At 35.5% G+C, this 23,339-nt stretch overlaps 3 protein-coding genes and 1 pseudogene across 4 annotated transcripts; 2 read left to right on the top strand and 2 right to left on the bottom strand.

The window, feature by feature from the left end:
• Window positions 1–179: 179 nt before the first annotated feature.
• On the bottom strand, window positions 180–3,090 carry LOC137814599 (peptidyl-prolyl cis-trans isomerase CYP18-2). Its single transcript, XM_068617415.1, has 6 exons — window positions 2,935–3,090; window positions 2,724–2,819; window positions 2,571–2,632; window positions 2,167–2,300; window positions 797–881; window positions 180–458 (listed from the first exon to the last, which is right to left on the bottom strand). The coding sequence occupies exons 1-6, from the start codon at window positions 3,034–3,036 to the stop codon at window positions 413–415; spliced, it is 525 nt and encodes a 174-aa protein (XP_068473516.1). The 5' UTR covers window positions 3,037–3,090; the 3' UTR covers window positions 180–412.
• Window positions 3,091–3,171: 81 nt separating this feature from the next.
• Window positions 3,172–7,954, top strand: LOC137814598 (mitochondrial fission protein ELM1). Of its 2 annotated transcripts, none has more exons than XR_011081659.1 (11): window positions 3,172–3,317; window positions 3,397–3,526; window positions 3,598–3,664; window positions 3,756–3,852; window positions 4,418–4,567; window positions 4,695–4,821; window positions 5,319–5,431; window positions 5,667–5,730; window positions 5,822–5,915; window positions 6,049–7,298; window positions 7,447–7,954. XR_011081659.1 is itself a non-coding variant. In XM_068617414.1 (11 exons), the coding sequence occupies exons 1-11, from the start codon at window positions 3,192–3,194 to the stop codon at window positions 7,546–7,548; spliced, it is 1,179 nt and encodes a 392-aa protein (XP_068473515.1). In that variant the 5' UTR covers window positions 3,172–3,191; the 3' UTR covers window positions 7,549–7,954. The 2 variants fall into 2 exon arrangements, 1 of the variants encoding a protein (XP_068473515.1); XM_068617414.1 differs by having other exon boundaries at window positions 6,049–6,157.
• Window positions 7,955–10,741: 2,787 nt separating this feature from the next.
• LOC137814600 (mRNA-decapping enzyme-like protein) lies at window positions 10,742–17,182 on the top strand. Its single transcript, XM_068617416.1, has 8 exons — window positions 10,742–11,109; window positions 11,184–11,224; window positions 11,327–11,376; window positions 11,611–11,752; window positions 11,954–12,010; window positions 12,491–12,608; window positions 12,743–13,195; window positions 16,513–17,182. The coding sequence occupies exons 1-8, from the start codon at window positions 10,951–10,953 to the stop codon at window positions 16,567–16,569; spliced, it is 1,077 nt and encodes a 358-aa protein (XP_068473517.1). The 5' UTR covers window positions 10,742–10,950; the 3' UTR covers window positions 16,570–17,182.
• A 1,301-nt stretch (window positions 17,183–18,483) lies between these two features.
• On the bottom strand, window positions 18,484–22,951 carry LOC137814601 (sister chromatid cohesion 1 protein 1-like; annotated as a pseudogene).
• Between the last annotated feature and the right edge of the window lie 388 nt (window positions 22,952–23,339).

The raw sequence follows: 23,339 nt of genomic DNA on the forward strand, positions 1-23,339 counted from the left end.
TTATTTTTATAATCATAATAACAATTTATATTTTTAGAAGTATCATTCGAATGTTAGTGTCCAATAAATTCATAAAAGGTAATCTTATAATTTAATTTTCTTATAGTGACAAATTAATGTTGAAGAATTTTGAAAGGACGAAGAGTCCATGTAACTGAATTGGACATCAGCCAGAAATATGCAGATAGAAACATGCCAGTACCACTTTTCTACGTTGTGTCCATCAATACAAATTACAGAAGTATCAACATTTCTTTCCCAGCCATAAATAGTGCCAACACTACTGCTAAAAAATCAGTCTTCAGCATATGAGTGATTAGTGCAAAAAAATACAATTAACAGTTCTGAAGACCCGTCATAGCACTCTCAAGTTATGTATCTCAATGCCATTTTTGTTTAGTTTGGTCCATTACTAATCCTTCACTGAGGTACGCAGTATCTTCACATCATGGATGGGCCTGAAGAAATAGAAAATGAGAAAGTGCTTCCATACTTTTCTATGCATGTTCATAAAAAGTAAGATCATAGAAAGTCCTCATTTTAACTTCAAAGTTTTCCTCAAATAATTTCTTCATAAAATTATGTTTTTCATGGCAGCCCCATTATTATAAATGTACTCTACTTATCAAAATACACACTATAGCCTCTTTAGGCGCTCATTAGCCATTATCTTCCCTGTAATAAAGTATTTCAGAAATACAAATAAAAGTTGTGAAATGCACCATTCTCCAGGAAATTCAGCAAAACGCTTAACACAATATTTTAAATGGTTATCTTAGAAAGATATTTGACATACCTATCGTTGTTATCTGTTTGGACGCTGCCAAGTCGTTTGATAATTTCCATACCGCTGCACACTCTTCCGAATATTGTGTGTTTTCCTGGAGGGAACAGAAACAGGAATTGAGTATCATTAGACATTCCATACATTTCCTGATATGAATTAAAATAATCGATCACAAACTAAACAATATGATTGGAACTGTTCATCATTCTGATGCCACCAAGGCTATGCCTAATTATTTACTTGAGTCAACTCTAGTAATTAATAAAAATATTAATCAGTAGGACTGTAGGAGTATTTACCTTAAATGCAGAAATTATATTAGAGAATTCACAAACATCTTAAAAGAGAGAGAGAGAGTCCCTTTCGTTTTAGCCTTCTTATGGATTTAGTCATGGGAACTAACCTAAGATACACAAGTAAAAAAATACACTTGAATGAAGAAATGAGCTTAACTATAATGCCTAAAACTGTATCTTCTCCAAAAACAAAAGAAACACAAACAAGACACTCTCTTGTTGAAGATCCTACACAAGTAAAGATAAGATTAATTTTTAGTATATAAGTGGAGACAATCCTTACTTTACAAGCTGACTATATAAGGATGAATTAGGCTTAAACTCCCTTCTTAATATAATATTAAAGTCTATCATAATGAAGTTTAATGAACCTATGCCTATCGTGTCATTCACTATCAGACCATCCATAAATATCTAGACCCATGCACAAGATGTACATACTTAGGCATGAGAGGGAATGTTGGAAATCTATATCAAAACCAATTTTCAGTATATAGGTGAGGGCAATTTTCACCTTACAAGTCAGTTTTGTGAGGATGAATTAAGCTTAAATTCTCTTCTTAATATTTCTCATATTCTCTGCCTTAGAGTTCTTTAGAAAAGTGAGTTACGGACCAGACACAATCAAGGGACTGACCCGTTGTTAATAGTCTGTATTGATGAGGATCAAGAGGTTTTTATAAAAATGTGTATGATAAAGTAGTCATACTGACAGAATATTTTACATTAATTGTTGTGATTATTGGGACTCAGACAAATGAGAAAAGGAAGGGGGGCATATGTAATTTTGCATTTTCTTTTTCATCTCTCAAGTGAGACAGGGATCATATTCATCATTCTTAGTTTCCAAGAGTGTAACAGTTTATGCACAATGTGAATGGAGCTGCGACCACAAAGCTACTTATGGCAGTGCATCTTCAATTTTCAATTTACAAGGACTGAAAAAAAAATCCTTTAGAGCTGAAAATTCTCCACATACCAGTGGGTTACAAAACAAAGATCCACAACCACAAGAGATTATAAATTTTAATAACAGAGGCTTGTTATCTCTAAATTCTGAACGGTAAAAAACAGAGGAATTACCATCGAGAGAAGGGCAAGGTGCCAGAGTAATAAAGAACTGACTACCATTGCTATTTGGGCCAGCATTTGCCATGGATAAGATACCAGCACCAGTGTGTTTCAACTCTCGTTTTATCTCATCTTCAAACTTTGCACTGTCGTAAACATAATACCATGAGTATGAGCAAGAGCAAAGCCATAAAGCATCACCATCATCATCATTCATCAACTACAACACTGATAAAGTTAATCTGTTCATTAACCCCTAAAATTGTCTACATTTTAAATTCTGTCTCATACATAAAAATGAAGCTTGTCACATACATCAGCAGTATAAAGCTGCTAAAACAAAATTGTCTAACATAGAATTAAATGAATAGTTTAACCTAATAATACTAAAAATACAAAAAGCTTAAGCGAGGTACCCGTATATGGATTCCCCTCCTCTTCCAGTTCCAGTGGGATCTCCACCTTGTACTATGAAGTCCTACTCAACAAACCACACAAATCTATGTAAGAATATATCACCCAAACAGAGGCTTCACACCCAAAGACAAGAAAGAACCGAACATAATCACCTTAATGATCCTGTGGAATTTAACGTTGTCGTAGTAACCTCTGCGAGACAGTTCAATGAAGTTCCTGCAAGTTCTGGGCGCATGCTTGTAGTACAGCTAAACCCAAAATTACGGTAGCAATAAAACCGTTTAATTTAATTTAAAAGAAAAGGAAAAAGAAAAATTAGGACCTTAGACTAAGAACGTAGAAAGAGGGAGAAAATTGAAGTACCTCCACTGTGAAGGACCCCATAGAAGTTTCCAGATTAACCTCTGGAGCACCACCTTCTGCGCTTGCCCACATTTTCCTCTCACACCAAATCTCCTCTCTCATTCTCTCGCATATAGAATGAACAAAATTTAAACTCGTTATTTTGGGCCGGGTTGATCCGGGTCGGGCCGGGTCGGATCGAGTATTCTACGCAAAGGACTTGAACATGGAAAATAGAAAATCCCCTTTTCCCTCTCATTTGAATTGATGTAAAAACAATGCCGGAGATTTTGGACGGTGCAATTCGGCGAGCTGTAGTGATCGGAAACGGCTTCGCTGGCGCTGAGAATCAGTGCATTGGTTTGGTTCGTGCTCTTGGTTTCTCCAAACGCCACACCATATACGTAAGCGTTTTTTTTTTCATGATCTTTCTTCGTTTGTTTGTAATATAGGTATTAAATTGGATTGGATTTTTGGTTGCAGCGTGTCACAAGGCCTCGAGGAGGAATCAATCGATGGCTTCAATGGCTTCCGGTTTCGCTTCACAAAAAGTTAGAGTCCGTTATTAGAATGATCTGTGGCAAATCGCGGTTTCGAACGCCTCACACGATCGGTAAATAACGCTGTTTCTCGTTCACGTTGTTGAGAATTGTAATGCAATGCCATGATGATAGTTTCGTTTAGGCTTATCCAACGTGTTGGAAGCTGATGCTTACCAACTTGCCACCATGGCTCGCGAAACGTTTCACAAGTACGTTGTCTTGTGATTGTTCTCGTCTCTTTAAATTGAAACCCGTCGGAAACAATGAATTTAATGAAATGCCCAATCAATCTATCTGTAGAGATGGACCTTTGTTGGTGGTTGCATCTGGACGAGACACCATTTCTGTTGCCAGCTCCATTAAACGGTTAGCTCCAGAAAATGTTTTTCTTGTTCAGGTTAAACTTTTCACTTATTCTTTATTGTCCCTTGATATATATATGAGTATAACTTGGTGTGAGTGTGATGATTGACTGTTATCGAAGCTCTTTTTTTGTGCTTGTATGATAATGAACGATTATAACTTTTAGCTGAGATAACCAATTTCTATGAAGGTTTGGTTTTTAACCGAGTCCAGTGATATTGACTGATCTATGCAGTCATCCTCACTTAGTGGGACAAGACTTTTATCAGATTTTCTTGCCCTTTGTGGTTAACTGGCAATTGATTCTTTTTTCTTTGAAACGGTAATAGCAAAGATATTGTACGTTGCTTGCATTTTATAAATTGTGATCAGAAACATTATTCATAAGAGCACGTTGCAGCCACACGTTTGCAAAGACTTACCTGTTGACTGTAGCTTATTTTACTTCCTTTGAGGTTTTACCAAATTGCCTATTGCGCCATTTCTCTTTATTGCTAGTTGTAGTGAAGTGTTTTTCAATTGCACGGATTCCATAAATATGTAATGATGAAGGCCTATGTGTGTTGCTGTCTAACTCTCTTAGATGTTGTCCAACGCAGATACAACATCCAAGATTTCACCTGAATAGGTTTGATCTTGTTATCACTCCACGCCATGACTATTACCCGCTGACTCCACATGCCCAGCGGCAAATACCTTGGTTTCTTCGAAGGTGGGTGACTCCATGGGAACCTCCAGGCCGCAATGTGGTAGGTAGAGTGATTGTGTGGTGGCTATTGATGTCACTTCCTAGGAATAACATTTATGCCATCATGTATAAGTTTAAATATTATATTTTTGTTTTTTCTTGAGGGAGACATTTTTATATTATTACAGGTCCTCACTGTGGGAGCACTTCATCAAGCTGATTCTGTTGCTCTTAGGGTTGCTGCTTCTGCCTGGCATAACGAGTTAGCAACTCTGCCAAAGCCCTTGCTTGTGGTTAATGTTGGGGGACCTACTGGTATTTTACTTTGCATTAAGGAACTTATAAGTTATAATGCTTTTCCAGTTTTATTGTTTAAAATTTTATCGTGTTAATTATTAAGATTGCTGTTATTATTGAAACGCCCTTCTTTCATCTGATTTATGTATAATTGCCTATTGAAGACTCTTTCAAAATGACTCTAACCTGATATTTAATAGCTGGAAAGAAATTGCATGCCCTAGATACAATGTTGGGCTCGTTTAAAACTTTCAAATGTTTGTATTTTACAGGGCATATAGTTCAAAACTTAATGAAGATTTTGATTTTTGAGTATATCAATGGTCACTTGTTTGAAACTTTGAAGTTGAGTTGAAAATTAAAACCTTTGAATGTTTATATCCCTTTCGCATGATATTTTATTCTTTCAACATTTTACTCCGCATATTATATGCATGCTTTCTTTTTTCAAATCTTTTGTCACACTGCACCATACCTTCATCATAGTTTCTTTTTTGGGGGGTGGGGGGAGTCAGGCAATTGTCCCTATGGTGTAGATCTTGTAAAGAAGTTAGTGGTTATGCTTCAGAATGTTCTATGGAGCTGTGGGAGTATCCGGATATCTTTCTCCAGAAGAACTCCTGACAAGGTATAAATGATTATGCAATTAGTAAGAATCTTTTTGCCTATTCCTCAAGTCGTGTGTGAATCAGTTTTGGTTTGTAAGCATGAGCATGCTCCTGGTTTTTCATTTGTCTGATTTGGTGTTGGCAATGGCAAGTATAAATGATGTTGCCTGGGGGTGTGCTGTCCTCAGTTTAGGTCTCCTCAATAACTTGCTGTCTTTGTTTCAATGAATTTATAATATCCCTTTTTTATTGTAGATCAGCACAATTTTGGTTAAAGAATTTTCCACAAATCCCAAGGTCCAAATATGGGACGGTGAAGGTACTTATTTTCCGTATTTTTAAGAGAAGAAATTTATACTTATCAGTCCGGTATTGGAGATTGCTTGATGTACTTTATTTTTTGCGTTTAGGTCCAAATCCACATATGGGACATCTAGCCTGGGCTGATGCCTTTGTTATCACAGCTGATTCAGTTAGTATGTTGAGTGAGGCGTGCAGTACTGGGTGTGTATGATCAAATAATTAATGATGAGGAGTGTCCTTCTCACAATAATAGATAACAAATAAAATAATTCTTGTTTAATCATTCCTTCAAAATGAAATCCATAATCTCATGACCCTCTATCTTTTACAACAGGAAGCCTGTGTATGTAGTTGGAGCAGAGCTGTGTACTTGGAAGTTTGCTGACTTCCAAAATTCTTTGCAAAAGCATGGGGTAGCTCGATCACTCACTGGGAAGGAGAATGTGAGTTGCCAGTTGTGCTGTAATGTTCTGTGTGGGGTTCTTTTGGGTGTGTCTATCAAAATAACTCGTGATAACAAACAGGGCATAAAAGTAAATATCTAGCAATTCATTAAATGATTAATCCCTTAAGCATAATGCTTGGTTGCATTTCTCTTGGGCTTGCCTATTCCAATTGGGACTGTTTTTGGTGTTGAAAGAGGCCCATCAACAGCTTCCTTGTCAGTACCTACCCTAGCGAAACCTACCGTGTCCTCAAAGTGGAAGGAAACACAAAGGTAATCCCATTTCTCCCAGCTTGAATCATTAGGAGTAAGACCCTGCCATTGGACCAGTACCAAAACTTGAGGTGGAATAGAAGCGTGATCCCATTTGGACTATAATATAGCCAGGCTATGAATAAGTGGATGATTATCATGGGAAGTAGGAGGTAATTCATCAGTGGAATAAAACCGTTTTTAATGTTGGAGATCTCACATTGATCTCTAACAAACATCTTGTGATAACTAGAATCAGTTAAGAAAAATTGGCAACAGGGAAGTAGTTGCACATAAACCCAACGATTCACGACATACTTACCATCACAACATTTCTTATCAGCCTGGATTTTCATTTGACGTTGAGCCTTTTCCAGTTTCTGCTGGAGCACAATTAACAACCCCTACATCTGAAAAAGCAAATGATCTACAACCTCAATTTGAGAGGATCCCATCAAGTAGTGAGGGATATAGGTGGTGGCTTGCCAAATGTGATATGGAAAGGGGAAAAACTAGTTGTTGAATGGAGAATTGTGTTATATGACCATTCAACATAAAAAAGATACTTGACCCAAGGCTATGACTGTGAATGAACAAACCAACAAAGGTATTGTTCCAAAACCCAGTTAAGAACTTAGGTTGACCGATTATCTCTGGATGGTATGAAGCACTCATGCACAATTGAGTGCCACATCAGAATTTGCTAATAAAGATAGTATCACGGCCTGAAACCAAGTTATGAGGTAAACTATGGTACTTGCAAACAATGTCAAGGAACAATTGAACAACCTTTAAAGTAGTAAAATGACTAGGCAAGGTACCAAAATGAGCCCCCTGAGCAAAACGATCAACAATGACCAAAATAATGGAATTGCTTGAAAATGCAGGTAAGCCAATGATAAAATATTTTGCAATTGAATTAATCCAAACCCATGTTCTAAGACTTCCTAGAAATATTTTTGGGGTATTTGTCGCAGATAGATGTTTTGTTGAATAGATATTGCTTTATGCTTATTTTTGTTTCGAAAAATACAGATAAGCGAAAGCTGGAGTTATCCTCCACTGAATGACACAGCAGAGGCTTCAAGCCAAGTAATTGCTGCTCTTGCTCAGCGAGGATGGACCATTCCCGCATAACGGATTTTCCTCCCAATATTTCTCGGTTAACTCTTGGAATTCATAAATGATACGTGATTGAGGAGGAAATATTGTGGCTTGTGTTAAGTTTTCAGAGTGCTTGTTAACTGTGGTTGTTTCCTTTTATTGGGAAACTTGTAATAGTTAATAGCGAGGTTGTTCATATAGATATGTGGACAATGGTCGGTTTCACCAATTTTTGCTGGTAAGAGAAATTGTTGTTCTGTTATTACCAACAATTTTTGGAACTCTCCTTTTCTAACTAACTCCTGTGAGCTTTAGAATAATGTAAGCTGCGTACCACTTGGGCATGTCAGAGATCTCAAATCTTTTTTTGGCTGCCCAGGAACTGTATCATAATGACAAAGGAATCATATTAAATGAGATATTTTTGCTCCACTTTTTACTCTCTGTTTTGAAGTTGAGTCTCTCCTTGATAACGATATGTTCTTTGCTTATTCTTTTGCAGCATGTGTTACTACTATATGGTGTTGGTGTGGTAGGGTGATCTATTTGTTTGTGTTGTGTAACAAATGTAAGGTATAGCTTATAACTAACTTTTGGTACATACCAGAAGCTAATATATTGATTATCTTGTCATACCATACATACAATTGCTTATTATAGATCCCAAAAATAGGAAAATTAAATAACTATGCTTGAAAGAAATATGTTTTTATTATTCTGAGTGTATTTTAGATTTTATCTTGTTCTTTTCATCATATTCTTGTTAGAAGTTAATTTTTAATATTCCTACATGAAAGTTTATATGGAGAAATAAGCATCAATATGAATATAATAAATGTATAATAGACTTAAATAAAAAAATTAACTGAATTAAAGGCAAAATATCGCTATATTTATCTTTATATATAAAATTAAAGCAATTTGTATTTATTTATTTAGCTTCGAAAAGAAATTTGTATGGTACTGGAAACAATTCTTTTCACCCCAAACAGAAGAGTTATTCTGAATTTAAAATTTAGTTTAGATATTTTCACATAACAAATTCATTATCCAATAATCATCATAATGGTCTTTCATCTTAAAATTTACCATTAAATTAAAATTTATCATGTATAATGTTATTTTAACCTAAATCGTTTTATTTAATTGATATACATTAAATTGATGAAATACTTTTAAAATAAATATAAATAAGAACTTTTAGAATATATTAATTCTTCAATTTTGATCAAATTTTACCCAAAAAATATAGATAATAAACAATTATAATTCAGTTATTAAATCACTAAAAATAATATTCTACATAAAATTATTTATAGTGTACTCATTATTGTAATCTACAATCCTGTAATTTTATCTCCTTATAATTTAATCAGAATAATCATCCAATCATGGATTGCCATCAGATTACTATTTTTTTAGTAATTACTTTAAAAATTATTCATACATGATTCCTAATCGATTTATAGTGGAAAAGTTAATGTTAAAAATCTGCAATCTGAAAAATCTTATAAAACTAATTTATATCACATCTTATAAAACTAATTTATATAGTTGATGTGGGATTCCAATACATTATTTTCATGTCAAGATTTATCAACTCGTAGGTGTGATAACGAATATTTCATAGTATATAATGGTACAAATCTCACTTTATAAGCGCGAGTTTTATAAGATTAAGTTAGACTTAAAGTTCACATTTTACTATGATATCAAAGTCATTTAGAGCTTATTCTAACAAAAATATATTGATTTTATCAAGTCACCCGCTATCAGGTCACCATTGAACCACCCATAAATATATAGTTTCACGTACGAGTTCACAGGTCTCGACTTTAGGAAAGTGTTGAAGATCTCTCATTGATTAGAGATAAGGATATTTGGTAGCATATAAGTGGATGTAGACCTTATTTTATGAACTGACTTCATAAGGTTTAGTTAGATTTAAATTTCGATTCTGAATAAACAAGATGTAAAAATTATATTCTTATTTTATATGTAGTCATATGATTTTTTTTATAATGTATTTAATTAGAATATGAAGAGTTTTTATTACCTCATCCATAATATTTTGTCATTGATAAATTTTTTGTAATGTAGTAATTATTTGAAAAGTCATATAAATTTTTCTTTAATTATTCATAATGTAAAAATTATTATAATGAAAACGTATCAAAATCAAAATTAAACTCTTTATTTAAGTAAGCTAAATAATTATATTATTTTACCTCATTGAAAAATAAATGATCCCATCTCTGCAAATGCGCAATGAATTGTTATTATTTTATTATAGTTTTTTCTTTACGTTTTATTAGGTGAATCATGACTAAGTTGAACCAAACTGTGATTTAGTTTTTTCTTTGTGACTGCCCATTTTTCTTTTGAAGAACTCGGCTTAATCCATAGTAATTAACATTATTAAATTTAGGTTTAAGTATCTCTCCAGTTCAAAACAGTCAAATTCATCCCTATTCTTAGTAACAATATTTGCAGCATAGAGGACATTCATACCACACGGATACATAAATTGATAATAAAGATTTATGTGCACAAGTATGTTCGAGATTATTTTTTGAAGCAGAAAGATGTTTTTCATGACTGGTTCACAAAGATTTGTTTCTTATTTTATAATCATAATAACAATTTATACACTAAAGTTTGAATTTTGAGAAAATTAATGTATTTTTTCTTTTTAAAATTGTGTTAGAACCGTACTAGAATTATCAGAAATCTAACAAATACTTTTTGAACTTACACTTCACGGATACGTATCCTACATGTGTCATACAAGTGTCGGTGTCGACACACTATTTAAAAAGAGTGTTTGAGCTTCATAAATGGCAACTAAAAAATTAAAATTAAAATTCACTCATAGATGCCAACTAAAAAATTAAAATTATTTTTTTGTCAAAATACAAACAAATACATCTCTTATAAATTTTAATAAGTTTCTATCCGTTTATTTTTAATTGTCAAATTTCATAAATATTTATTTATTATTTTCAGAGTTCAATAAAGCATTAATTATTTTTAATTTCAAATTAATGTACCCTTATATATTTACTTTAAATAAAATGAAGACTTACTAAATTTTGTTTTATTAGAATTAAAAGTTGATTATATTTCTTCTTTTTTTTACATAAAAATACTAAGAACAAATGGTACATAATACGCAGCAAAAATAACTAAACTTTTTAACTTGTGTTGTATTTGAGAGTGGTTGTTCACCAAATATTTGTTTAAGAATTAGGATTAAAAATAAAGACACAAGATTTGTAAATTTTGATTTGTGAAGGAGTAGATTAAACTCCGAACATTGTTCTTTGCTTGGAGTGAGTGAGAGTCAATTCTTCTTTTCGTCTCTTTTCTTTGGAAGAAACAACGAAACGAGTCAAGATAAAATCCCGAGCGGGAGAGGGTTTGAGAGAAATTGAAATGTCTCAGACGAAGAAATTGACGCCGAATCTGGATCAGCAGAGCACGAAGGTGCTGAATCTCACCGTGCTCCAGCGAATCGATCCATTCATCGACGAGATACTCTTCACCGCCGCTCATGTCTCCTTCTACGACTTCAACATCGAAAGCAACCAGTGGGTTCGTTCTTCTCTTCTCTTCTCTTCTCACTTCGTCGCACTTTCTTCTCTCATCTTTTTGCTCACTCACTGTAGAGTCGCAAGGATGTCGAAGGATCTCTCTTCGTTGTCAAGAGGTGAGTTCATCAACAACACTGTCTCTTCTCTCGCTATTCTTTGTATGCATTGATGCATTCATATGCACCAAGATCGATCATCATTTTCTTTTTTTGATTCAGGAATTCACAGCCACGGTTTCAGTTTATTGTGATGAATCGACGAAATACAGGTTCAGATTTGTTTTGAAACCGTATTATTACTATTACTTTTATTCGGAAAAATAGTTTGACTAGAAGAAACAAAGAACGGTTTAGGGGCTAGATTCAAGTAAGCTAATTATTGATGTAAGTAAAAAATGCTGTTTTTGGTAATGCAAAATTTATTATTGCCGCATTTCTGAATCTTTGGCATCTATTATCTACTCAACAACTTTCTCTCTGAATTTTGCCCCGAGTCTTGACAGATAACCTGGTGGAGAATCTATTGGATTTTGAGTATGAACTTAAAAAACCGTACCTATTATATCGGAATGCAGCTCAAGAAGTTAATGGTATATGGTTTTACAATCCAGACGAATGTGAGGAAGTTGCAAATCTTTTTAACAGGTATGATATTTTTCGATTTTTCTCCATTCAAGTTACTTTAGTGTTTTTTTTTTCTTTAGTTATTTACAGTTACAACTTACAGCATGCTAACTTCAACCAATCTGGTCTAAACTGTTGTGTGTGTATGTTTATTTTTCTGGTTAGTGATGCATGAAATTGGGTGCAGGATAATCTTATTTATTTTCCAAATTCAATTTACAGAATACTTAATTTGTACCCAAAGGCATCTCCAACTACAACACCGCCTGCTAACAGAAGGTAAGGATTTTTTGTAAATTTTATAAAATGTGAAGTTGTTTCAATTGCATAGTTATCGGCCATCATGATATAACGATTGAGTGACAGCCTTTGGCAACTAAAAATTTCAGATTGTTGACCACTTTTACATTTGCAGAAGCCTAGTGTCCCTATTTATGTGTAGAACAGATTATTTAGCGAGATGTCGTTCAACTATGTGGAGTTTGGGGTCGATTGCTCTGCACCACTGTGTTGTGCTGCTTATATATTTGAAATTCCAAACAACATCGACTTTAACATTTCATTTGTGAAGAAATTTCTTATTCAAAATGAAAAATTACTTTAATAGAGTACTTTTGTTTGGGTTTTCTTGTCCAACGAATGTGCTTGCTCAAAATTCAAACTACATTTATTTATTTCCCCCACTTAGTGATCTCTGCTGTTGGATTTATAAGTAATAAAAGTTGCATGTCTAATGTCTGATGTTTTTATACATTACAGTGAGTTTGAGGAACACCAGCCAGTGTCAATTATACCAGAAAGCTCTCTAGAATCGTCTTCAGCTGCTGCTTCTGCAATTGATTCTGTTGAAGATCCTGTATTCACAAACTTCTTCAGCGTATGTAATGTTGTTAAATGTCTATTTTCTATGCTTTTTGGTTAATACTTCCGCAATTTCTATGTTAAGTTTCACTTCTTATTATATGATGATGTCTGTGGCTTAAGAATTTACTTTTAATTCAATTGTTGCAGACATTGAAGGCTACTGGAAATTATGCTTCCAATGTAGAAAATGATAGGCAGCATTCTACGACCGTCACTTCTGCTGCTCCTAGTGGTTTATTTTCTCCTTCACCTATCGTGCAAATACCTGCCTCTCATTCAACCTCATCTATATCAGGTTTCCCTGTTGACTCTCTTGAAACAGTCAAGAGTGGCAATCAAGCCATTAGTCTTGTTAAGCCTTCTACTTTTTTCACATCCACTTCATCTTCACTGTTAGCTCCACCTATTTCTTCATCTGTGCTGCATAGTTCAGTTGTGAATCATTCCCTGAATCTGCCACGACCATATGGCACACCAGTACTTCAACCCTTCCCGCCCCCTATTCCTCCTCTATCTCTTACCCCTATTCCAAGCTCCAGTCCAAATAGACCTGTAATTGGCAGGGATAGCGTTCGCGATGCACTTTTATCATTGGTTCAGGTATTTCACTATTTTCCCATCTTTGTTTAGTTCCCTTGTGTTTCTTGACCGGTATTAATTTAGTTCTATTTTTAAATTGTCATTCAATTCTTTTATTTTGGGGTTGGTGCGTAACTTAAATAAGGGGGAAATAACGACTACCAGTGTCCTCCTGAGTATCATTAGGGTGTGTGACAAAGGATTATAGGAGTTCTTCCCACTGCAGAAAGTCCAGTTTGAGCCATAGTCATTGTTAAGGGGTTGCCAGTTGCTTCAAGAGAGACGTCTGAATTATCTATTTATTTTATTTATAATTTTGTCTGGGCACTACTAAAGAGTCCGAACTTATTCAGACATAAAAAGCAGACCAAACGGGTCGTAAACCTTCGTATGTGGAAAATATTCTAGTTAAGTTAATAATGACTATTTAGCTTGCTATTAGACTGGAAGTGTGCACTAATCCTAATTATTATTATTATTGAGATTTTGTTTCATATAACAAAATTCCGGAGATGCAATTTTTGAAAAAATTGTGAATAGTTGAAGAAGGGCGTAACTAAAATAAGGTTTTTGTAAACCTGACACATAGGAACCCACCTCTACTCTTACTAACTAGTATTAAGGGTGGGCAAATTCAAATTACAAAATCCAATCCATAATTATCCAAATCCATATTAGTTTTAATCCATTTAAATGGATTTATCTCAAATCCAAATTCATATTTTTGGATTTTAAATCCAATCCATTTAATTGGATATGGATTAGATATAGATTGGATACATTTTTGGATTATCCAAATTGCATTTTGAGTTGGATTTTGACTTGGCCCGATCCAGATTGAGCCAAGACAATTCGGGCCCAGGTTGAGCAAAGTCGGGCCAAGTCCACGTTGAGCTGAGTCATCCAGGCCCAAGTCGAATTGAGTCGGTATGGGCCAAAGTCGAGCCAAGTCATTTCGGGCCAAAGTCGAGCCAAGTCAACCCTCGGTCAAGTCAAGCTGAGTGGTCGATATTGAGTCAACCCCAGTCGGTCGGGGCTGATATTGAGCCGATTTGGCCCATGCCAATGTCTAGTCGAGCCAGTCCAGGCCCATGCCGAGTTGAGTCTTTCGAGTCCAATATTGAGTCGAGCAGGCCCGAGCCAATATCCAGACGACAGAGCCAGGGCTAATGTCGACCCGAGTAGGCCCAGGTCGATGTCGAGTCAAGCAGGTCCAAGTCGATGTCGAGCTGAGCGGGCCAAGGCCGATATTAAGTCGAGCGGGCCTGGGCCAATATCGAGCCGAGTAGGCCCAAGCCGATGTTGAGTCGAGCGGGCTTGAGCCCATGTCGAGTCATTCAGGACCAGGCCGATGTCGAGTCGAGCGGGCCCAAATCGATGTCGAGTTGTTCGGGCCCAGACCAATGAGAGTTTTATGGGCTCGGGCTGATGTCTTGCTGAGCGGGCTTGGGCCGATGTCGAGCCGAATGTGCCTGGGTAGATGTCCAAAAGAGCGGGTCTGGGTCGATGTCGAGCCAAGCGGGCCCGTGCCAATGTTTATCCGAGCGGGCCTGGGCCTGATGTCGAGTCGTTCGGACCCGGGCTGATGTTGAGTCGTTCGGGTCGAGGTCGATGTCAAGTTGTTCGGGCCCGAACCGATGTTGAGTTGTTCGGGCCTGAACCGATGTCGAGTTGTTCATGCCCGGACTGATGTCTAGTCGTCCAGGTCAAGGCCGATGTTGAGTTGTTCGGGCCCGAATCGATTTCGAGTTGTTCGGGCCCGAACCGATGTCGAGTTGTTCGGGCTCGGACCGATGTCGAGTTGTTCGGGCCCGATCCAAATTGAGCCAAGACAATTCGGGCCTAGGTTGACCAAAGTTGGTCCAAGTCCACGTCGAGCTGAGTCATCCAGGCCCAAGTCGAATTGAGTCGGTATGGGCCAAAGTCAAGCCAAGTCATTTCGGGCCAAAGTCGAGCCAAGTAAACCCTCAGTCAAGTCGAGCTGAGTGGCCGATATTGAGTCGACCCGAGTCGGCCAAGGCCGATATTGAGTCGAGTTGGCCCATGCCAATGTCTAGTCGTGCCAGTCCAGGCCCATGTCGAGCTTAGTCTTTCGGGTCCAATATTGAGTCGAGCAGGCCCGAGTCGATATCCAGATGACAGAGCTAGGGCTAATGTCGACCCGAGTGGGCCCATGCCGATGTCGAGTCAAGCATGTCCAGGTCGATGTCGAGCCGAGCGGGCCAAGGTCAATATTAAGTCGAGCAAGCCTGGGTCAATATCGAGCCAAGCAAGCCCAAGCAAATGTCAAGTCGATGTTGAGCCGAGCGGGCTTGAGCCCATGTCTAGCCAAGCAAGCCCGGGCCAAATTCAAGTCGAGCAAGTCTGGGTCGATGTCGAGCCGAGCGGGCTCGAACCAATGTTGAGCCAAGCGAGCCTGGGCCGATGTCGAGTCATTTGGGCCCAGGCCAATGTTGAGTCGAGCGGGCCCAAACTAATGTAAAGTCGTTCGGCCCCAGGCCGATGTCGAGTCGTCTGGGCTCGAGCTGATGTCGAGCCGAGCGAGCTCGGGCTGATGTCTTGCTGAGCGGGCCCGAGATGATGTCGAGCCGAATGTGCCTGGGCCAAAGTTGAGTTGAGTGGGCCTGAGCCTAATTTCGAGTTGTTCGGGTCGAGGTCAATGTCGAGTCGAGCGGGCTCGGGGCGATGTCAAGTTGTTCGGGCTCGAATCGATGACGAGTCGTCCAGGTTGAGGCCGATGTCGAGTTGTTCGAGCCCGGACTGATGTCGAGTCGTCTGGGCTCGAACTAATGTTGTTTCGTCTGGGCTCTAGTTGATATCGAGTCGTCTGGGTCTGGGCCGATGTAGAGCTGAGTTGGTCCGCGTCCAGGTTGAGTCGGCTTACGCCCAGTTCGAGCCAAGTTAGTTTGTGTTATCAAAATGGATTTAATGGAATTGACAAATTAGATTTAATCTAATTAACAAAACTGAATTTAATATAGATTTAATCCACTTTAAATGGATTTAAAAAAAAATTAAATATATTTGATCTAGTTAAAGTGGATATGAATTTTAAATCAAATAAATGAATTTGGATTGGATGGAGATTGAATTTTGACTAGCCCTGACTAGTATAAACATACGATTTTTAGTTAGAAATCATAGATTTTCATGTTTTGATTTTCATGTTTTTATTACTTCTTTTTTGTGTTTTTGATTTCAATATGAATTGAACCTCTGGTCTACAAATTGAATTAACAAAATTGTTTTATCTTTTTTTGTCTAATGCTTGCAATATTTTGACGCCTCTTGTTAACTTTTTATATAGTTTCTCTACTAACGGAATTTTGCTGTGTTAGGATGATCAATTCATTGACATGATGTTCCAGGCATTACTGAAGGTGAATCATTCATGAGTAGTAAAACTCTTGAAGGTCTTGAAGGTTGGATGGAAAATGCATATAAATTAGTTGTGTATATAGTTACACACCGACACGTCTAACAGGAGGTGTAACTTAGTATATAGAGACATCCGTCGTCTTTAGCTTTAGCCACAACTTTGCATGATATATCGGTAATGGCCAATTCCACAATATACTAACAAATCATATGGTGCATATTAATACACTATATTACCTTCACCACTTAGTTTGTGTGTGTATACGTGGACAAGTTCTTAGTGAAAATAATGGTTAAAATATAGCTTGATTTTAATTGCTATGTTGATCTAAAGATTGTTCCACGTTTACACAAAATAAACTAATGGTGAAAGTAATGTGCATTTTTACACTGTAACTCTGTAGTGTATTGTAGAAATAGCCGTGTATGTTTCTGCACAATGATAAGTGTTTCCATGTCAGTGTCGCCTTATTATTACCCTTTGTTGTATGTACTGTGTTTTTAAATTCAGTTATGGTTCTGTCGGACAAGTCCTCTCTCTATGGACTAATCAAGATATATGTACAATCCCATGTTTAGCATGCTGTTAGATATAAATCAATAAAAATTTATGTTAATTTAATCCTTAAATTTGCTGAATGTGAAAATTTGAAGACCCATTGTTTTATCTCTTTTCGTCATGAACTTGAGCAACTGATGCTTCTTATTTGTGAGCAATACAATTAGGGGCAAAAGCAACGAAATGGTTATTTTTTTTTTTTAAATTATAGTGAGTCATATGTGGTAGAATGACTTTAGAAAGAAGTCGTATTTTTAAATAAAATTTCATTTTTTTCTAGTTTTTAATATTTTTAAGAAGAGGTAAAGATACGATTGTTACTTTTTTTGTGTGCAAAAAGTCGTATGACTCATGAAATTAATTTCAACAACACTGACACCATAATAATGTGATGCCACAAAAAAGAAAAAAAAATGTTATTATTAACAATAATTGCATCCATTCTTTTTATCTTTAGAGATTTTCAAGATTCAATTTTTTTTTAATTGTATTTTCTTCATCATCAACCTCTTCAATGAAGCATTGTACTTTACCACTTTTTTTTTAAAATACAACCGTAAGACACAGTTTAAATAGAATAATAAGACACAAATAAAGACAATATTACACATCCAACTAACCTTTAGAAAACAAAACATAAAACACAAAAAAAGTCTCTTTGTTTTTTAATAGAAGGCTTTAATTTCCTGCATCCTCATTTTCTGAACTTGCACCCCCACCCACAATTAGGTTAAATGACTGAATTGTTCCGTACACTTCTTCCTTATTACATCCGTCACCACCACCACCGCTTCAGCACCATCGCCACTCGAGAAGAAGAGGAGAATCCTACATCTAATTCTTGAAAAATTCTTTCTGAAAAACTCATTATAATCTGAAAAGTATTATATATGTTCTAGAAAAGTAATTATGAAGTCTTGTATAAGAAGCTTATTTTGAAATATATTATGAAAATCTTACTATTCTGAAAAAACATGTTTTAACATGTATTTCATCAATTCTTTAAAGTATGTTATGAAAAAAATTAAATCAGACAATTAAACAATCATTAAAATAAATAAAGTGATCATTTTAAAAATTATGGAGTCGCAGGTTCAAATATGGAGTTGCAGTTTCAAAATTGGGGTGGTAAAAGTCTAAATAGAATGATAAGACATAAAATAGAATCAAGGTTACACATCCAACTAACCTTCACAAAACGTAAACACAAAGAAAGAAGAGGCAATGCAAATTTAATTCATAAAATAATTTTCAAGGATAAACACACTTGTAATCATGATGAGAAAATTTAGAAAAGAAAGTGAAAATAAGAATGAAGAATTTTGTAATCCTTGATAATCGAGAGAAGTTATGTCTATTTTAAACGAGTATGTCATAACTAATGATTCCACACTAAATTATACTTCAATATAATTTGGTGATAAAGAGCATAAGTTGCATTAAAAATAAGACTTCAAAGGAGAAGAAGGAAATTAGAGGAACATAGATAATTGAAAACTTCATCACATCTTTAATCCTCTAGAGAAGAGAATATCTCCATAGGGCACCTTTTGCTCCACTTTCAACGCATCACCGGAAGCAAGAACTATGCAAATGAAAGAATTAAATTAGACTTTATAACTTAGAATGTTGATTTTAGAAAAAGAGTTTAACTTTTATTCTTTTAATGAATTAAAACCTTAAACCTTATAAGTTTTTGAAAGTTTACCATAATTATTCTAAATGTCTTAGTTTATGCTTGAATGATGGTACGTAGTGAATATAGTCATTAAACTACTATTTTAAAGATTTAAAGTAATATGTGACCATTTTTTTTTTTTAAGCATCCATAATTTTTTTCTTAAATTAACTTTTCTAATTAATTAATAAAATAAATATTTTAATCCATTTTATCATAACAGTCATACAAACATAAGACATAAGAGTCGTAATATGTATATTATATCTTAATACAAAAGATCATATTACAATATTACAATATTTTAATTTAACAAACATACAAACATGTGTGGAATAGAATTATCGGAGTTAATACCGGATACATAAATCAGCTTTTATTTATTTATTAGATAAATAATTTGAAAAAATATTAAATATTTCAAATAAAAATTGAGAATTTAAATGTATTAAACCTATTTTAAATATAGGATAGATAAAGGAACTAAAGAATAAATACCACAAATTTGATAGAAAAGTTGTGATGCCGATGTTCGTGTCATTCCAGCAGCTAGATTATGGAGGGATTCAACGGGAGGAGTTCCAGGCGTGTCAAAGTGTGCCTTCAATTGTCTGTTCAAACACAACAAATATGCATTATTTTACCTAAAATTAAATCTGTAATGATGGTTAATAATTACTTAAAGAGATTCATACGCTTGTATGGAATAGGTTATCCTGTCACTGGGATGATTGATGTTAACTTGCGTTTGCGTGGGTCCTGTTTCCACGAGAAGTTCTGAAAAGGAACTTGTGAGGTTGACTTGTGTCATAAGTAAATAAAGAATATATCACTGCAGGTGGTCCTCTTCCAATCTTAGAAAAAGCCTTAACAAGTAATATACCTTGATCAGGCGTGGGACCATCTTCATAAAGCCTAGCTAACTTGAAATTTACATCCTCCACTAGTGGCTCAAAACCTCCACTGCTGTTTGCTGATGGAGAATACCTTCTGTTTTTTAATCTGTTAATATTTCTGAAGCTTCAGACTACAACAAATCTTATTCAACAAATGCAAAACTACAATATCTTTTGTCCTTTAGACATCAAGGTGGAATGGACATTTGAAACTATGACGAGTATGCGATAGGTTATAAATTGAATCAACTACCTTCCCGAATCAAAGTCTGAATGTGAGGCAGGACCATGTTCAGACGCTGGTCTTGGAAAGGAATGTGCACTGTCTCCTAGAAAAAACATATTATGTCGTATTTTCTTAGTCATAGAAGTCCATTAGAGAATTGAAAGATCCAATATAGAAATCAATAAAAAAAATACCGGCTTTCCTTGATGAGACATGCGGAGTAGATTCATGCCCTCTCAATAGACTAGCCTACTATCAAAATCTTCAGAAGGCTTCACATTTGGACATTTTATTAGAAATAAGCTACATGTCCTCCTAAAATAAAGAAAAAGCAAATCAAAAGATGGAGTATAAGACTAACAAATTGCATGAAATCTCCATTGTGTACTCCTTGAGGCGATGAAAATGATGGTTCTGGAGGATGGTAGGCTGAAATCCTTTCTGGCATAAAATTGAGTTTGTTACTTTATGCTAAATTCCATATAAAGGTTTATTACTTTCTTAAGATCACCAAAGAGACTTTATGCTCACCTGAAGGTGAATCGTGGGGTGGTTGAATGCTCTTAATCCATAAGTCAAGAATAGGTGCTGGATAATATATATTATTATTTTCAGCTGTAAATGAATCACCAATTAGCGCAACAGGTGGCAGCTTCATGAGGTTGGCTATCTTTGTTGATGACAAAACATTGGTTTGCTGCAACAGAGAGAAGGTATTCTTTATAGTGGAAGCATTTTGTAGAAAATATAATTAGATTTCAAATTTTATCTGCTTCTCTTCTCTTTTCTTTTCTTCTTTTTTATGATATTGGACTCTCCCGTCATCTTTCTTTCAAAAATTGTCTGGTTCCTAAAATATCAGATATAGAAAACAACATATGAAAAACCTTTTTCTTTCTTCCCCTTCGCGAGACAATATCAGAAGCATCCTGAAGCCAGTGTTGGTATATGTGAACAGGAAGAATGGTTTGCTCATAATCCATTTCGATACCCAATCTTTCTCTTCTTTTCCTTTTATTTGGTCCTCGCCTTCTAGGTTCCTGTTGCATTGCATTTCTAAGGTCAATCATTTCTTTTTCTCATCGTAATGGTCATTGTAGTAGTACCTGTCTAGGTGTCACGGCTTCATTAGGTTGTTGATTGTTCTGTTGTCCCGGAAGGTCTTGAAACATATCAGCTGCACAAGTTATATGTCAGCAAACAATTTTCATTCTTTCTTATTTACTTTTTATATTGAAAAGGTTTAATTATTTTCACAACACGTCTATTTTAATATTCACCTGACTCATAAGGAAAAAACTATATCTTATATTGTCTTCACACTAAATGGTAATACCATGATCACTAAATTCTAATCATAATACTTCAGTTTCTGTGCTAAATATGCCCTTTTACAAGTCAACTTATGATACTAAAATAACATTTTACCTACACGCCACCAACTAAAAGTTAAAATTTTTTATCTTCCATAGTCATTTGTCAAGACTAAATCTCCTCTCTGTTAGGAAAGGTAGAGCCGGACGTGGAGTGATACGCAGGCTGTTCATACAATTCAGTATGGAAAGTCCATTATTCCCCTACAATTCTTAAGCTATATGTACAAATCTAGTCCAATAATTAAAAAGACAAAATGTTAAAAACGAAAGCAACATTATTGTAAATGATTATTATCCTAATCACCTCTGGTGGGCTGGTCTTCATGAGGTAGGGAGGGTATAAGCATGCTTGGAATTTGATCTCTAGAAGTTATATTTACCTGTGTTTCCTCATCTCCTTCAATATCAAACCTGCCACAATCATCCAAAAAAATAAATGGATTTTGCAAGAAATTAAAGACTACTATACAAAGTAAGATGATTTAAACTAAACCTCTCAAAGCAATTTAATGGATCCGCATTAGCTTGGAATGTTTCAAAGCGTTCAAATAAGGTAATATTCTCTACGTCAGCTGAGAATGGTAAGAGTGAGCAAATTGACACTTGCATGAACTATACATATATGTTTAGCAAATCCAAAGAAGACAACCTTGATGAAATTTAGATGGATCTTGGTCCTCTCTTGCTTCGTTATTAGTGAAGGGTAAACCCACACTATCAAGTCGCTGCAATAAACAGGGTTTGGATTAGCCTAACCTCTCAATGTTTATTGATTAGTTTTTTTCCCTTTCTAATTCCATATAGTGAGACCAGGTACGTATACCATAGCAAACACGTTTGTCTCACTAATCCCTGGCAGAGTAACAGCCTCTTTCCTGTCAAAGAGAAAGAGTTACTATAGATTAAATATGGATTAATGATATACAGACAATTTTCCTTAAATCTTTGAAAAAAAAAATAATGAAATTACTCACTGAAAAAGATAAAATTAAAAACTAAAAGTAAAAAATTCAGATAAAATCGTTGTTTGCTGAAAGGACATTCAACATTTTAATGTTAAGTTAATCATGAAAACAGGGATTCAAAGTTTACCATAAAGGAGCTTCACTTTTCTCTCATACACAATCACCACTCCTCCTGATAAAAACGCAACAACATTAAGTATAGGCGCGGAGATATGCTATATTTCTACCTATAATCTGAAATAGAAATTGAAACTGAAGATAGCATTGGATCAACAGAGAGCACCATGAGAATTCCAGAAAGTCTAAGAGCCATGGGAACCGATGGGTTCAGAATCTCTTCGCTATGAAAGAAGTACAAGAAACAAAAAAATAATATATCAGCTCCCTTGGCAATGTATATGACTCTAGGCTACAAAAAAAAACGTACAAGTAATATTACCAGATCTTAATGATGTTGAGCTTGTCCAGCTTTTTGCGTGCATAGTCGCAGCCATCCTTCATGAAGAACCAGTGAGAATGCGACTAATATTTTTATTTTTCATTTTAGAAACAAACGCAGATGTTAAACAAAATTGAAATCCATAATCACCGATTAGGTTACACGGATAAAAAAACGAAGCAACAACGATGCAGTTGGTTTTGCATGATCACATTTTCTACATAGAATAGATATATAGTGCTCGTACTCGTATATAACAAATACAGAGTGGAAAGCAGGATGTGAAATAAATCGAAACTGAGTTACCATATTTGGCCAAGAGGAGCCTTCCGAGCAAGAAGCTGGTGTGAGTAAAACATCTTCAATACAGGAGAAATTCAACTATCTGTATATACATACATATTCACCAAATAGCAAAACATCTGATTATCTTAAAAGAAGAATTTGAAAGCAAACCTTGCAAAAAAGAGACTCACTAATAGCTTCGCATTGCAACACTTTTTACCCGCCAAATGCAATGGCTTGTAATGTAATGTGGCAAACAAAGACCTACCCGCGGTGCACCGAATTTCCCCATGCTACAAAACATGACTATAACACGTGTCAGTGGAATAGCAGTGTTAAACGCACTCCTGACTGTTTGAGTGG

This window comes from Phaseolus vulgaris, chromosome 1 (genome assembly GCF_000499845.2).
Source record: "Phaseolus vulgaris cultivar G19833 chromosome 1, P. vulgaris v2.0, whole genome shotgun sequence".
Classification (NCBI taxonomy): Eukaryota; Viridiplantae; Streptophyta; class Magnoliopsida; order Fabales; family Fabaceae; genus Phaseolus; species Phaseolus vulgaris.